Here is a 14474-nt window from a genome sequence, read left to right as displayed (position 1 = left end):
TTGAATGTCGTCTTTTTGGTAAATTTGACGGTATTCTGGTGAATTTGATTTTTATTTTTATTGGAAATGCTTTGCTGAGCAGCAGCGCCAATATGCAATAAATGCGTCTCGCTGTCGAGTCCTATTTTCCACACACAGTCGGATTGCGGAATAATCTCCGTGAGGATGTTTTTCAATTAGAACCTCAAAAGTTCAAGCGAAGATGCAACGCATTACTACCCTAAAGCATTTCTTGTAATTTTATAGTTTACTTACAGTTTTATCCTTTCGTTTGTTCATTTGTTAATTTATTTTTTCTTTTCTAAAAACTGATCTCATTTTTTCTGTATTTCTTATTTATATATATATATATATATATATATATATATATATATATATATATATATATATATATAACTATATATATATATATATATATATACACCTTTGTGTACATGCATGACATGAGTCATGCAGGATTCATAAACCCTGAATGTCTTATGGTAGTGGTATTCATAGTAATGATCGAAAGTTAGACTGAGATTGTAATACTTTTCCAAGCGCGTCGTTTGAAAGCATGCAAAAATACCATTTGGATCCACTTTTTTTCGTGACAATCCTTCTCAACGTTCAGGATTAGTGAGAAAGTAGTAGCAAACGAAAGCCGAGACTGTGGTTCCCCTTTCTATGAAAATACTGAAGAAAACTTCTTGACATCAAGATTGCTTACATAAACAGTATCACGAATACTAATGAAACTCTCCATTTGATAAATAAAGATTGGTTTTGAACAAAGTAACAATGTAAAGAATTTGAGTAGCAAATACGAGGTAACGGAGACCGACCAGGGTGCACACTCTGTCTTTTCCACCACAGGAAGCAAAACCACAGGTAAGTCTCATTACCCATCTCGCTCTCCTCGGCCAAAAGCCAACATTATCTATAGAGAGTCCATATCGTGTTGTTATGTAATCTCTGTGTATTTTCGCCATCCGTGGTTTGGCATAGTCAAAGTTCATCTAAAGTAATGTTTGATTATTCAGATGTAAGGTTTGTGTGAGATTGTAGCTTTTTCAGGTCGATGTTGTGAGTTTTTCTCGGGTTAAGTGAAATTTTCTTTTGTTCGATTTGTGCTCTTTGTTTTAGACCTCGTGGTCCGTTAGTTGAAACCTTTCATCAACAGTTATTTCCTTATGATTTGATGTGTTTGTTAAATTTAGAGTATTTAATTTTGTAATAGAACTAAAAAGAAACCCAACCGAATCCACAGGATACCAAGTATGCTCGATTCCTGTGGTACACGGTGTCGTCATGGTCAGCTACCTTTGCTTTCAGGGTCGTGGTATTTGGGATCACCACAAGTCTGTCTCCTCCAACAGGTCCTTCAGACCCACTTTCGGGGAGCCGCGAAGGAAGAGTTAGTCAAGTCATTTTATGTTGACAACTACATTGCCACTTTTGCTACTGAGTGAGAAATGTGGGATAATTATGTGACAGTTAAACAACTTACGGATGAAGCTAACATGCCATTGAGTGGGTGGGAGAGTAATAGCTTAGCCTTTGATCAACGGGTGGGAGTCGAGGAACCAGCTGAGCTTTCTGGGTTAGGAATATTATGGGATAGAAATGGTGATCAAATGAGCCTGAAACCTTTCAAGGGGATTAAGGAGTTGTCAGACGACTGGGTTCCCATGAAACATAGGATCCTTTCTTTGTTGGTCTCGAATTTTGATCCGTTGGGGTTGACAAGTCCAATACGTTTTCGAGGGAAATTGTTCTTCAGAAACTGTGGGATGAAGGAATAGAGATGGGATGATGTTCTGGACACAAAAAAACAGAAAGACGCTTTATTAAAATCTTAGAAGAAGAATTTGTCAAAAGCATAAGTTAAAGTTTAAGAGAGGAATTTTTGTTTGAGTCAAAAAATTCATGTCTTACTGATGCTTCAAGTAAGGCTTATGGGGCAACATAATGCCAGGGAAAGTAAAGGGAAACTAACCTGCTGACTAGTAAAATGAGAGTAACCCCTAGGAAACAGCTAAGATTGACTATGCCTAAATTGGAACTGTTAGCCTTGTTGTTAGGAATTAGGTAGGCTAGAAATATGAAGGGTTTGTTAAAAGTCAATACAGTTGTAATTTGGACCGAAAGTAAGGTTGTTATAGCTTGGATAAAGAGCAAAGAGGAGAATAAGAATGTTTATAGCCAACAAGGTAGGAGAGGCTAACTCTAGTCTACAGGAGTATGGGATGATGCTGAAGTATGTGCCAACCAAACACAATCCTGCTAACATCTTGTTGTGCGGGACTACTTTAAAAGAGCTGACAGCCAGTCAGTTGTGGCACCAAGGACCCCAATTTCTTCATTGTGAAGGTCCTGCCGATTCGCCACAGAGTCTTGACGAAGCGTCAGGCAGCCAGGTTAACACACAAGTCGTTGCAGCCCTCCCTGAGCTACATGAAGAAATTGCCATGGCTGAACCTGCTGAACTCTGGCCTATGTCGAATTTAGTGTTTTGCCAGATGTAATGAAATATGTGTTGAAATTCATAAAAAGTAAAGATAGTGCATTTTTTAAACTTGCTTGTTTGGAGCAACGGTATTATTTGCTTTCAGTTTGTAGTTGTTTAGAGAATGGATCTAAAGTGCCCAGTAATATCACTAATTTCATTAACCAGTTAGGATTGGTTTTAATTGATGGTGTAATATACTTTGGAAATAGAATAAAGAATGCTCAAGAAAATAGGGATCATTTAATATTACTGCCCACAAAGGGAAATTTAGCTAACCATACCCAAGAACACCTACACATGGGAGATGGTATAGAGTGACATACTGACTGGGTGTTGTTTGGTTTATTGGTGGTTCCTCACTGAATGAATGGCCAGAATCTTCGAAGTTGTTGTTGACTGGTGCGAGCCACAAAAGAAGTTTTTGCACACAGACAGGGCAAAACAGGGATAATGTTTTGGACATCTGTTTGACAGATAAACAGATGGCGATTGCTTGAGACAAAATAAACGTTCAATGGTAAAACATATATCAATGGAAAGGTCGAGAAATTCAAATATGGACAGTTGTAAAGATCTGAGACAGATTAATGAATACAATGCAGTAGCATAATATATGTGAAGTGGTGAGACGTTTGGCGTCTTCTGAAACAGAAACATGCAATATAGTTTGATACAGAAGATTTGGTGGAACATTATTATAGAGGGATGAATAAATTTGTTTGTCTTTTAGCATTTCCCAACGTTTGGGAGAGAGAGAGAGAGAGCGATGTATATTGTCGTAAGTGGAGGTGCTTCGGTTGTTGGAAGAGGGATGAGGTCGTTGGTTGTTTACGGCGCTGTCTGTCTGGAATATGAAAGATTTTTCGGTTTTTGAGTGAGTCTTGAGTCAGAGCGAGTACTAGTCAGTCATTGGGTCCTGGACAGTTTTTTGTGTGCTTTTTGAGAGTTGTTGGTTTTTCTTGTTAGTGTAACTGTTCTTGTTGTGTATATAGTCTATCTTCTTTTTTTGTTTCCAACATTTTGTTTGTGTGGTTTTAAAGCTGTGTTGACTGTGGACATACCCTTTACTCCATCTTCAAGCAACCGAGGATCAGGGGTGAGTGTTGTGTACTGTTTTTGTGTTTTTAAATTCTGCCACATTATGAGTATGATTGGAATGCTTGCATGGCAATGCAAGTAGGTGGTGATTGTTGCATAAATCGATACAAAATGGTTAGGAGAAACAGACGGAAATATTGTATGGTAAGTTGTGTTCCTTGAGAGAGAGAAAATGGGATGCTCTTGCTTTTGTCTTGTTTCCTCCGATGGATGACGCACACACACGTGCGCCCAAAAGACTGCGATGTGGTCTCTTACAATACTCCCCCACCAAGCAAGGCCCCGATGTGGAAATCATCTTGCTGACAATTGGAATGGGTGCGAAGGGCTTGGGCGTCCGGTACAAGTTCGGGGGCGGTGGCAGCCTGCCTGCAGGAGGCATCCAGGGTTCCTGTGGTGGGGTGGGTCATCTCGGAAGGTCGGAAATCTACTGAGAACTTGGGAACGACGGGAAGGTGAGTCGGGGAGGCGTCGAAGGGTTTGTTGGCACGTGGGTCTTGGGTTGGACATCTGCCTTCGGCTCCTTTGTTGGTCACTCCAGGGTCACCAGTGTAAGGATCTTATTGAGTGACATACTGGCTGGGTGTTGTCTGGTTTACTGGTGGTTCCTTATTGAATGAATGTGCAGAACCTTCGAAGTTGTTATTGGCTGGTGCAAGCTGCAAAGTAGTTTCTACACACAGACAGGGCAAAATGGGTAATGTTTCAGACATTTGTGTTTGGTGACAGACAAACAGATGGTGATTGTGAGAGACATAATAAATGTACAATGATAAAACATATATCAATGGAAGGCCAGGAAATTTTATGGATGGTTGCATGAGATTCAAGACAGATTAATGAATACAGTGCAGTAGCATAATATATGAAATGGCAGACGATGGCGTCTTCTAAACAGAACCATACATACAGTTTGATACAGAAGATTTGGTGGAACATTGTGGGTACATGATTGGAATGTTTGCATGGCAAATGCAAGAAGTGGTGATTTGTATATAAATCAGAGACAACAGTGGTTAGGGAGGAAACAGATGGAAATGTTATGGTAGAAGTTGCGTTCCTTGAGAGAGAAAACGTATGCCTTGCTTTTGTCTCTGTTTACTCCGATGGATGATGCACACACATGTGCGCCCGAAAGACTGCGTCAAGGTCTCTTTACACACCTAAACATGCACTGTGGTGTGAACTTGCTAATGGCTATTTTTCGCCTGGAAATTGGTGTCAGGGCTGAGATGTCGGCAAAGAAAAGTAGTAGAGATGCAAGCTTGCATCCGTTCAACCCCCACTCTCTTGCGTCCACACTCTGCCGCCGCCCCTATCCATGAACACAGATGTCATGCCCATTCGTCAGTATTGGCAATGACCACACCAGTCCCCTCCAGGTGGAAGGGGGAATAGGCTACGTCTTGCTAGCCACCTGTATGAGCAACCGCGCCGTCTATTTAGATTATTGTTCAACACTTGACTCTGCCACATTTATTTTGATGTTGAGAAAGTTTTTTGCAACACATGGGACGCCCTGTAGCATCTAAAGTGATAACCATCAGACCTTCCGCTCTGCCGGTACATTCCTACGGGACATGTACGACAAAGACAACACTCAACAGTTCCTGCCTAAGCGTAGGATTCAGTGGACCTTTCAGACTCCGCGAGCTCCTTGGAAAGGAAGTTTTTTCGAATGTCTGATCGGGGTTGTGAAACGCATCCTAGAAGTATCATTGAGGCGCAAAATCTTCGACGAAGAACAGGTCCATACGATAATCAAAGAAGCAGAAGCGGTAGTGAATAACAGACTTCTTATGTATATGGGCGATAACCACCAGGATGAAACTCTTACTCCCTCCCATCTAATCCGAGGGTCCATGATCCATTTATTGCTTCCTGTTGTGCCGCATGAAGATATGTATCATACATTAACGATGAAGCAGATGTGGCATCAGTATTTCTGCCTCACCGACACCCTGCAAATCTTTCCACATTGATGGCAGATGGAGTGCTTGAGCTCACTGCAGCAAAGATATGACTTCTGACTGGAAGCTAAAACAACACTAGCCACTGGAGAGATTGTGTTGGTTAGACTCGACCAAAGGAAATGAAGTTATTGGCCGCTGGGTAGAATTGTAGCAACCTACCCCGATGACCATGGCATCATAAGGTCAGTCAAAGTGCTCTACGAAGGAGAAGAAAGTCTGCGAGCTGTAGAGCACACTATTCCACTTGAGATAAATGTATACGACAATGACAAGGATGAAGAAAGTGACAGAGAGACAGCTGATGAACGAATCGATGAAGTGAGTTGGAATGAGGACACTGAACAGAGTGTGGAAAGTGAGTGATGAGAAAGTGTTGGTTCTCGAGAGAAACATGAACTCGGACAGGGTGAGACAGAACAATGTAGTGATCGTGCTGAACAGTTAGACTCTATAAAAAGTGAGCTAGCGAGACCAAAAAGAAGGGCAGCGGTAGCCCAAAGACTTGGAATGCAGAAATGGATTAAGAATAATGAAGTGTAATGTAAACCCAAAGATAAGACTTTGTGGAGCGTGAGATGATTGTGGAGAGGATTTGAAGAGTTAGGAAATTATTTTAAATTAATTTTGTCAGTATCGTCGCCCTCGTGCTGCCGACACGAGTGGCACACAGGTATATTTGCATTATACCCACATGTTAAGTGTGATGTGATGAACCCCTTTGTTGTCAGTAAGTTTCTGAGGGTGATTACTCTTGTGTTTGAGTAGTGTATCTCGTGTTGTGAGCTGCCTTCTATTACAGCACTGCAATATAGCATAGGCCGCAACGAACCTCAGACCCTTGAGCCTAACCTGCCTAAACTTCCTATTGCTGTCCCTTTCGGCCAGAAATTCTGGTGTGGAGTATGTCATAAAAAAAATTGGATCCTTTTTTTCGCGACAATCTTTCACAACATTCAGGATTAGCGAGAAGACATGGCAAGCAGGTGGCCGAGATGCTTACATAGACAGTATCGTGGATACTAATGAAACTCTCCTTTTGATAAATAAAGATTGATTTTGAACAAAGTAACCATTGTAAAGAATTTGAGTAGCAATATGAGGTAACATGAGACCATGTAAGGGTGCGCTCTCTGTCTTTTTTCCGGGGGTACCACGAGAAGCAAACCACAGGTAAAAGTCTCATACCTATTTCGCTTTCCTCAGCCAAAAGCAGACATTGTCTATAGAGAGTCCATATAGTGTTCTTATGTAATCCCTATGTATTTTCGCCATCCATGGTTTGGCATAGTTAAAATTCATCTAAAGTATTGTTTGATTATTCAGATGTAAGATTAGTGTGAAATTGTAGCTTTTTTCAGGTCGATGTTGTGAGTTTTTCTTGGGTTAAGTGAAATTTTCTTTTGTTCGATATGTGCACTGTTTTAGACCTCGTGGTATGTTAGTTCAGTGTATTGAAACCTTTTATCAACAGGGTTATTTCCTTTTGATTTGATGTGTTTTTAAAATTTAGAGTATTTAATTTTGTATGTGTTTTTTAAATTTAGAGTATTTAATTTTGTAATAAAACTAAAAAGAAACCCAACTGAATTTTGGTAGACCCTCTTTTTGATGCTTGTTGGTTTTGTCCTTCAGGCCAGATTATCTTAAGTCCAACACCGTCTTGTGACTCAGAACTAGTGCATCAGAGGTTAAAATCCCAACATGGCTGATTGCATGTTGTTGGAGTTTAGAGTTTTTGTGGGTTTGTTTATGCAATTATTTGCTAAGAATATCGTTGATGATTTCTCCTAAATTCATATATTCTGCGAATGTGTGCTTTATAATCATAATAATCTGAATATGACACACTGAGTCTGGTAATTAAAAGGTCAATTACAGATGGTCGTTGTTAGTATGCTCATTTTTTCTTCTCTAATAACTGATCTTTTCTTTCTGTATTTCATATTAGCCTCTGTTATTTCTCTCAAATGAACACCATAATCTTTGGAAACTTGAATTTCAAGTCAATGGCCCCTTTGGACTTGTTCCCTATGAATAGGGTTCATCTTCTGATTAATAATAGTGATAATTGGGTAACCAGTAAGCCGTCACTCCAAATTAAAAATAAAAAGGGTCGCTAGTGGTAAGCTAGGTTATTTTTTTTAGTTTGGGTAATGTTTGATCATAGGACATGTTTGTGGTGATAAATGAGATGTGTGGGGATTTAAATAACATGCATGGTTTCAGTTGCAAAGACCCAGAGGGGGTTTTATTTTCACCACTGGTTTTTACACATCTGCACTAGAAACAAAGTGCATCAACAAATGAGTGAACTTAAGTTTACCTTTTCTTTTTTAACATATATTCTGATATCCTCGATTAAACTTAGAAGTCACCTCTGATAACCTTTAAATTTCTCCTCTTACTTCTAGAGAGGGTTTGGTAAAACAGATCAGCAATGTTTGCTCTTTGAAGGAACATGAAAAGTTTAATAACAATTCCTGCCACTCTGACCTTATAAAGTGATATCTTACTTCTATGTGCTTTGACCGTTGATGATGTACAGATTTTCAGCCAAAACAAAAGAATCTTTGATTATCAACATACAAAGTTATACATCCTTCTTATAACCTGTCATGTCAGAATACAAATTTCTTAAAAGTTGGCTTCATGCATTGCATATGAGTGTTTGGCATATATTCAAACCTCACATGTGGATAATGCAAACCCTTGCTTTTTGCTCTTCAAAAGAATTAATCCACCATCATTATTCATAAAATTCCGCAACCAGAAATACCAGTCTATCGTCAGAGTTCGCCCAATCAGAATCACAATAACCAATCAATTTTAATTGTTCATTTGACTTATTAAATTTTAAACTGAAATCAGGTGTTCCCTTTATATACTTTAGAACATGCTTTGTTATGCCTAAATGGGCTTTAGTTGGTTTGGACATAAACTGAGACAGTTTTGTTACAGCATAGCACAGATCTGGTCTAGTTCCAGTATGAGGTTCAAGAAAGGTCAGAGGTGAGACTGATTCTTTATTGTTCACGATAGGGACTTATCTTGTGGAAAGCGGACGGAAAGATAGCGGGCGACCTGCGGCCCCCCACTGCGTCCGTACAGAATTGTGTTTGTTGAAAGACATAAAATGACATATAAAGAGCATTACAGGCATGTACAAGGCAGATATATATATCGGCGAATAGGCCGTAGAATGATACATATAATGGGATACATAAAGAATCTGAAACAATAACAAGTGACAAATACGACATGATTAATGTACAAATGTAGAGTGAAACACAAGGAAAGGAGAGGCGGTTTGACACCCTTACAATACTCGCCCCCAAGACAATAATTATGTGAGAAATTATTGGATGACACATCAATGGCGGAGGCGCTGTGGCAACTGGAATGGCCCCCTACTTCTCGAGAACTGTGGGCGGGGTGTGGGTGTGACCTCTGGTTCTGGTGTGGGCTGTTTCCTGGTCCGTCCTGGACCTCTTTTCGGCATGGGGGAGGCTGTTCCTGTGGAGTGTTGCTGAAGGGGAACTCTGGCTCGCCTGCCTGTCTCCTCGTTGATTTCGTTGTCCAACAGGAACGCTGGTTTTAGCCTGTCGATCGTTACCCAGTCCTCACGCCCGTGGATATCCAGCAGGAATGCTTTAGGCACCTGCCTGATGACTCTGTGGGGCCCCCTGTAGGGCCTCATTAAGGGCAGCCGACGAGCATCCACCCTGACGAAGATGTAGGCGCAGGAGTCTAATGTGGGTGAGTTGTATCTGCTGGTCCTGTCGGTGAAGGTCCTATGGCAGGGAGCAAACTTCTGTGAGAGTTCCCTTAACCTTGGGAGGGGCGTATCTGCGCCCTCAACTGACGGCAGGAAGAATTCTCCTGGCACGACCAGTGTTTCCCCATAGACTTTTTCAGCTGGGGAGGCATCGCATCTGCTTTAGGTGCGGTGCGAAGACCCAAGAGGACCCAGGGGAGCTGTGCATTCCAGTTCTCATTGGTGCAGTGTGCCATGAGAGTTGCCTTAAGAGGGTGGGCTCTCCAATCATGCTGTTAATGTGGGTTATGGCCATTGTGCTGTGCAGCTTCTTGTGCCCATCAGATGCCATGAGACCAGAGTTCTGAGAGGAAGGCAGGGCCCTGTCCATGGTGATGCTGTCGGCACTCCGGCGGCTGATCCAGCTAGAGAGAAGGGCAGCTGCGCCGTTGTGGGCGCCTCCTTCCTTGGGGTTGCTTCAGGCCAACAGGTGGAGCAGTCTATAATCATCAGGAGATATCTTGCTCCTCCAGACTGCGGAAGGGGGCCAACGACGTCGATGTGGATATGGCTGAAGAGCCAACATGATTGGGGAAATTCGCCAATCCCTGGCTCCGTGTGGCGAGATGTTTTGCTCATCTGGCACGCTATGCAGTTCCTCACCCTACAACATATGTCCTTGTTGATACTGTGCCAGACAAACTTGGTCATAAGGTGCACCATTGTGCACTGCGAAGGATGGGAGAGACCATGTATCATGTTGAACGCCTGCTTTCTCCTGAAGCTGCGCCAAAGGGGGCAAGCGCCTTTGCTACGGTGTCACAGAGGAGCATTCTGGAGTTTCTTAAGGCACTTCTTGCCAATTGCCGTCAGTCAGTGACGTTTGTAGGCTGCTGTTTCAGGGTCCGCTGTTTGCCCCTTCACCAGGTCTTAAATGATGCGATGCCAAGCTGGAGGGAGTTTATTTCTCTCGACAGGGTGTCGGATTGGTTTTTTCCCAGGGACGTATTTGATGGTGCAGCCGAATTCTGAGATGGTGGTTAGTTGCTACTGCTGTCTTGCCAACCATGCGTCTCCCTGCTTTGCGAAGGCGTGTACCAGGGGTTTGTGGTCTGTCAGGATGGTGAATTTGGTGCCCTCCAGCAGGTACTTAAAAGTGCCTTACCCGACTGGAAGATAGCCAGCAGTTCCTGTCGAAGCGCTGAGCGGGTTTCAGCTGGTGAGAACTTAAAGCTAAGAAGAATCTTAGGCTGAGGGCGCCATTCATCACCTGCTCCAGTACTTGTCATGGCGATGTTGCTGGCATCCGTTGTTAACCTGAGGCAGCTGTGGGGTTGTGGTGTTTCAAAGTTGCAGCCAGCATTGGCAGGCTGCCTTCATTTCGCTGAATCGCCTTGCTGCAGAGCTTCCCAGGTCAGCGCCTTTGGCTTTCCCTTCAGGACTGATGTTGGTGGGCATTTCTGGCAGTGTTGGGGATGAACTGTCTGTAGTAATTTATCATCCCTGAAACTCCTGCAGAGCCTTGATGTTTGGGGTTCTGGAACTTCTCATGGCCTTCACCTTGATGCCATCAACGATTCCTGCAGGTGTGATCTCATGTCTGAGGAATCTATTTTCCTTCCAAAAGATGCACTTGTTGAACCTCACCACTAGGCCACTTCCTGTAGATTGTTTAGGACTGACCCGGACGTGTGAAGGTGTTCCACCGGGTGACTTGGAGAAGATCAGGATGTCGCCGGAGTGGCAGAACGCAGAAGAACGGGTCCAAAATGGTGTCTATCAGTTGCTGGAATGTGGCACCTGCGTTTCTGAATCGAGTTGAATAGAAGAATAATATAGGTCCCGGAAGGCGTTATTATGGCGGTCTTTGGGATGCCGTCGAGAGATTTTACAGGACTTACAAATATGATTTGAGCAGGTCCATTTTGGAAGATCTTTGCCCCATGGAGTGCATTTCGTCAGGTCCCGCATGTTTGGAGGGTAGTGGTCTGGTGTCATCACTACGTTTAGGCGGCGGTAATCTCCACACACCCTTCTTTATTATGTGGAGGGGTGATACCCACGGGCTTGATGCTTTTTTGCAAATGTCCATCCGTTCCATCTCTGCGAAGGCCCGTTTGGCGTCTTGTAGCTTTTGTGGGGACAGGCGCTGGAACTTTGCACAAGTTGGTGGGCCTGTCTTGGTGATGTGATGGAATATGCCGTGCTTTGCTGAAGCCCCCGGTGACTGTCTTAGCTCCGGTTAAACACGACCGACACTCACTGTAGGGGGATGTGCCAGCTGCACTGGAGGCTGTAGAGCGGATGGTGGGCATCCCCAGTCCTTTGGCAAAGCTGGCGGGAGTGGCGGGTTCCTGTGCCAGTAGTCATTCCTTCCGCGACGAAAGTCCGTGGTGTCCTAGGAAATCTCGCCCAGCTTGCGGGAACAACATCCGGCGACGAAGGCCAGTGGTATCTAAGGCCCAGGATGGAAATATCGATGTCGTTGTACCTTATGCGCAGATGGGTGTCCCGTTACTGCAATGAGGGCACTTGTTGAGTCAGGTTTCTTCTTAGGATCTTCCTTCGTCAGCCCGGAAGAAGACAGTGCATTGCCCCGTGTCTACCGCAGGCGGTGATGGAGATTTCATCTTTGATGAAAAAACCTGCAGGTCAGGGAGATCAGTTTCACGCCACTGCGTACTTGTGGCCACTGACGTCGTTTTTGGAAAGACAGTACTACTTTTGCAATCAATTCTGTAGAAAGCACCATGTCGCAAATGATTTCCTGTGTCGTAAAACTCATTAAACTGTTTCACTAATGCCGTAACAGTATATGCAGTATATACATTGCTTTTAGGATTTTCTATATATATATATATATATATATATATATATATATATATATATATATATATATATATATATATATTTATATATATTACACACACACACACACACACACACACACACACACACACACTAGCACACTGCCAGGAAAAAACTCTGAATGATAGGCTACAGGTAGGGGAAGGAAGGGGAAGGGGAGGAGGGAGAAAGTAGAGGGAAGGGGGAGGGAAGAAGGAATGGAAGGGGAGGGAAAGAAGGGAAGAGGGATGGGAGGTGGAACTGGGAGGGGAGGAGGGTGAGGAGAAGATAGAGGGCGAGGGAAGGGGAAGTTAAGCTCTTCTATTAGTAGAGAGTAAAAATCATCTCCATAGAACAAAGACAATAAATAAAAAATATTGTATTTCTACGATTCGTACTCAGGTGTGTCAGTGTTTTTGTGTGTGTGGTTGGGAGGAGAATATCTGTCTCCCTGTCAACAATAGACAGACCTTTTATCGATTGCATGAAATGCACTGCACAGCAAAGGGGAGGAGAATTGTGCAATTCTTCAGCAAATTTTTTGAATTTGCAGTGGCTTCAGTGTACATGAATGTACTACTAACTCACTGCCATACTAAACTTCAGAATCTCAAGGAAGAAATGAAAGTGTGACCATTAAACCTAGTAGATGAAATCGAAATGGTGGACTTATTTTTATAGTGTGTAATTATCTAAATGTTTGTGTTTTTTTGTTTATGTTTGTGTTGACAGTCCGCCTGAAAGTTCTACTTTTTTCATGTGAACGCTCATCCATCAAACAATCGTGGGTGAACTGACAGGTAAACTTTATCATGAATAATTAACGAGAATATTTGCATTTGAATGAATAAAAAAAGGAAGTACTGTCATCATACATCTTACACGTCTGGCTGAGCTAGCAGCTACTACACGTGCATGAATGAGAACAACGAATGGCATGTGTATGTGTTTAGGGAGAAAGTCTTTGAACCTGCTGGTTTGGGTTCATTGCTTTATAGCTATGAAATATGGTTTGTAACAAAGCCAAAAATATTTAATTTAGCAATACAATCAAGCAGTGAGGTATGTGTCAAACTTTGGAGCTAATACAACTAATGAGGAAATTCGCATTTAAACAAATAAAAAAAAAAGGAAACACCGTATATCTTGCATGTCGGGCTTAGCCAACAGGTACTACGCATGTGCACATGGGGAAGGCGCTCTCGGCTTCTGTTGCTACAGAAAGTGGATATCTACTTATAGAGATACTTTTATCGAGGTAATTAACAATTAGATTAATAATTATCATAAATTGTGATCAAAAATCACGAAAATTCGGATAAAAAATTGATGTTATAGGGGATTTAATGTTGCAGGTTAATTATACGTCTGACAACTCCTGGAACAAAGTGTGGAGCACTCAGGCAAAGAATTACCATTAACCCATAAAGCACCTGAAGGAAAACCTGATATAATTGTTAAAAACGAAAATCTCACTCAGTTTGTCTGTGTTTGATGACTGTCACTTGGGTAGGGGTTTGATTTCAAGTTATAACCTTCCTGGGGTCGCATAAGGGCCACGTGCCAAATTTTGTTTGGTTCTGTCAAGCGCTTCGATTTCTGTAGCCTTTTGAAACATATAAACATTCACTTATATATATATATATATATATATATATATATATATATATATATATATATATATATATATATATATATATATATATATATATATATATATATATATATATATATATATATATATATATTATATATATATATATATATATATATATATATATATATATATATGACATTTTTTATCACACCGTGATTTATATACGCATCATGAAGCTACTAAATATCGCTTAATATCAAATTCACGCTTACCAAGGAATATCCCGATGGTAAATTATCACCGAAGGAATTTATAAGTGATAAATGGACGGCACTGCGGTCTTGATCCCATGACACAGACGCCGCATCCAGCGAATCCAGTCGACGCTAATCCACTGAGCTATCGAGAGGTATAAGTAACGCCGGAGTCTGGTGTACTTATATTTACCGTCGAGAGCTGGAACGTGCATTTAGCCACATCATTAACCCACCTGCGACCATGATAGTTCATTGGTGCGTTTGGAACACGCAGCTCTTTTATGACATTTTTTTATCTGCCGTGATTTATATACAATCATGAAGCTACAAATACGCTAATATCAAATCCACGCCACTGGAATATCCCCGATGGGAATTATACCGAAGGGGAATTTATAAGTGATAAATGGACGGGCACTGCCGAGTCTTGATCACGACACACAGATCAGCAAGATCC

General features: G+C 41.9%; 1 protein-coding gene across 1 annotated transcript in view; it reads left to right on the top strand.

The window, feature by feature from the left end:
• Window positions 1-14474, top strand: part of LOC136844011 (uncharacterized) — a 117046-nt gene that overhangs the window by 93501 nt on the left and 9071 nt on the right. The window contains exon 11 of the mRNA XM_067113021.1: window positions 5768-5917. Within this exon, the coding sequence (XP_066969122.1) occupies window positions 5768-5917 (150 nt within the window). The remainder of the gene's footprint in view (window positions 1-5767; window positions 5918-14474) is intronic.

This window comes from Macrobrachium rosenbergii, chromosome 12 (genome assembly GCF_040412425.1).
Source record: "Macrobrachium rosenbergii isolate ZJJX-2024 chromosome 12, ASM4041242v1, whole genome shotgun sequence".
In the NCBI taxonomy this organism is placed as follows: domain Eukaryota; kingdom Metazoa; phylum Arthropoda; class Malacostraca; order Decapoda; family Palaemonidae; genus Macrobrachium; species Macrobrachium rosenbergii.
The sequence above is the reverse complement of the archived record's forward strand: the minus strand, read 5'-3'. Positions and strand labels throughout refer to the sequence as shown.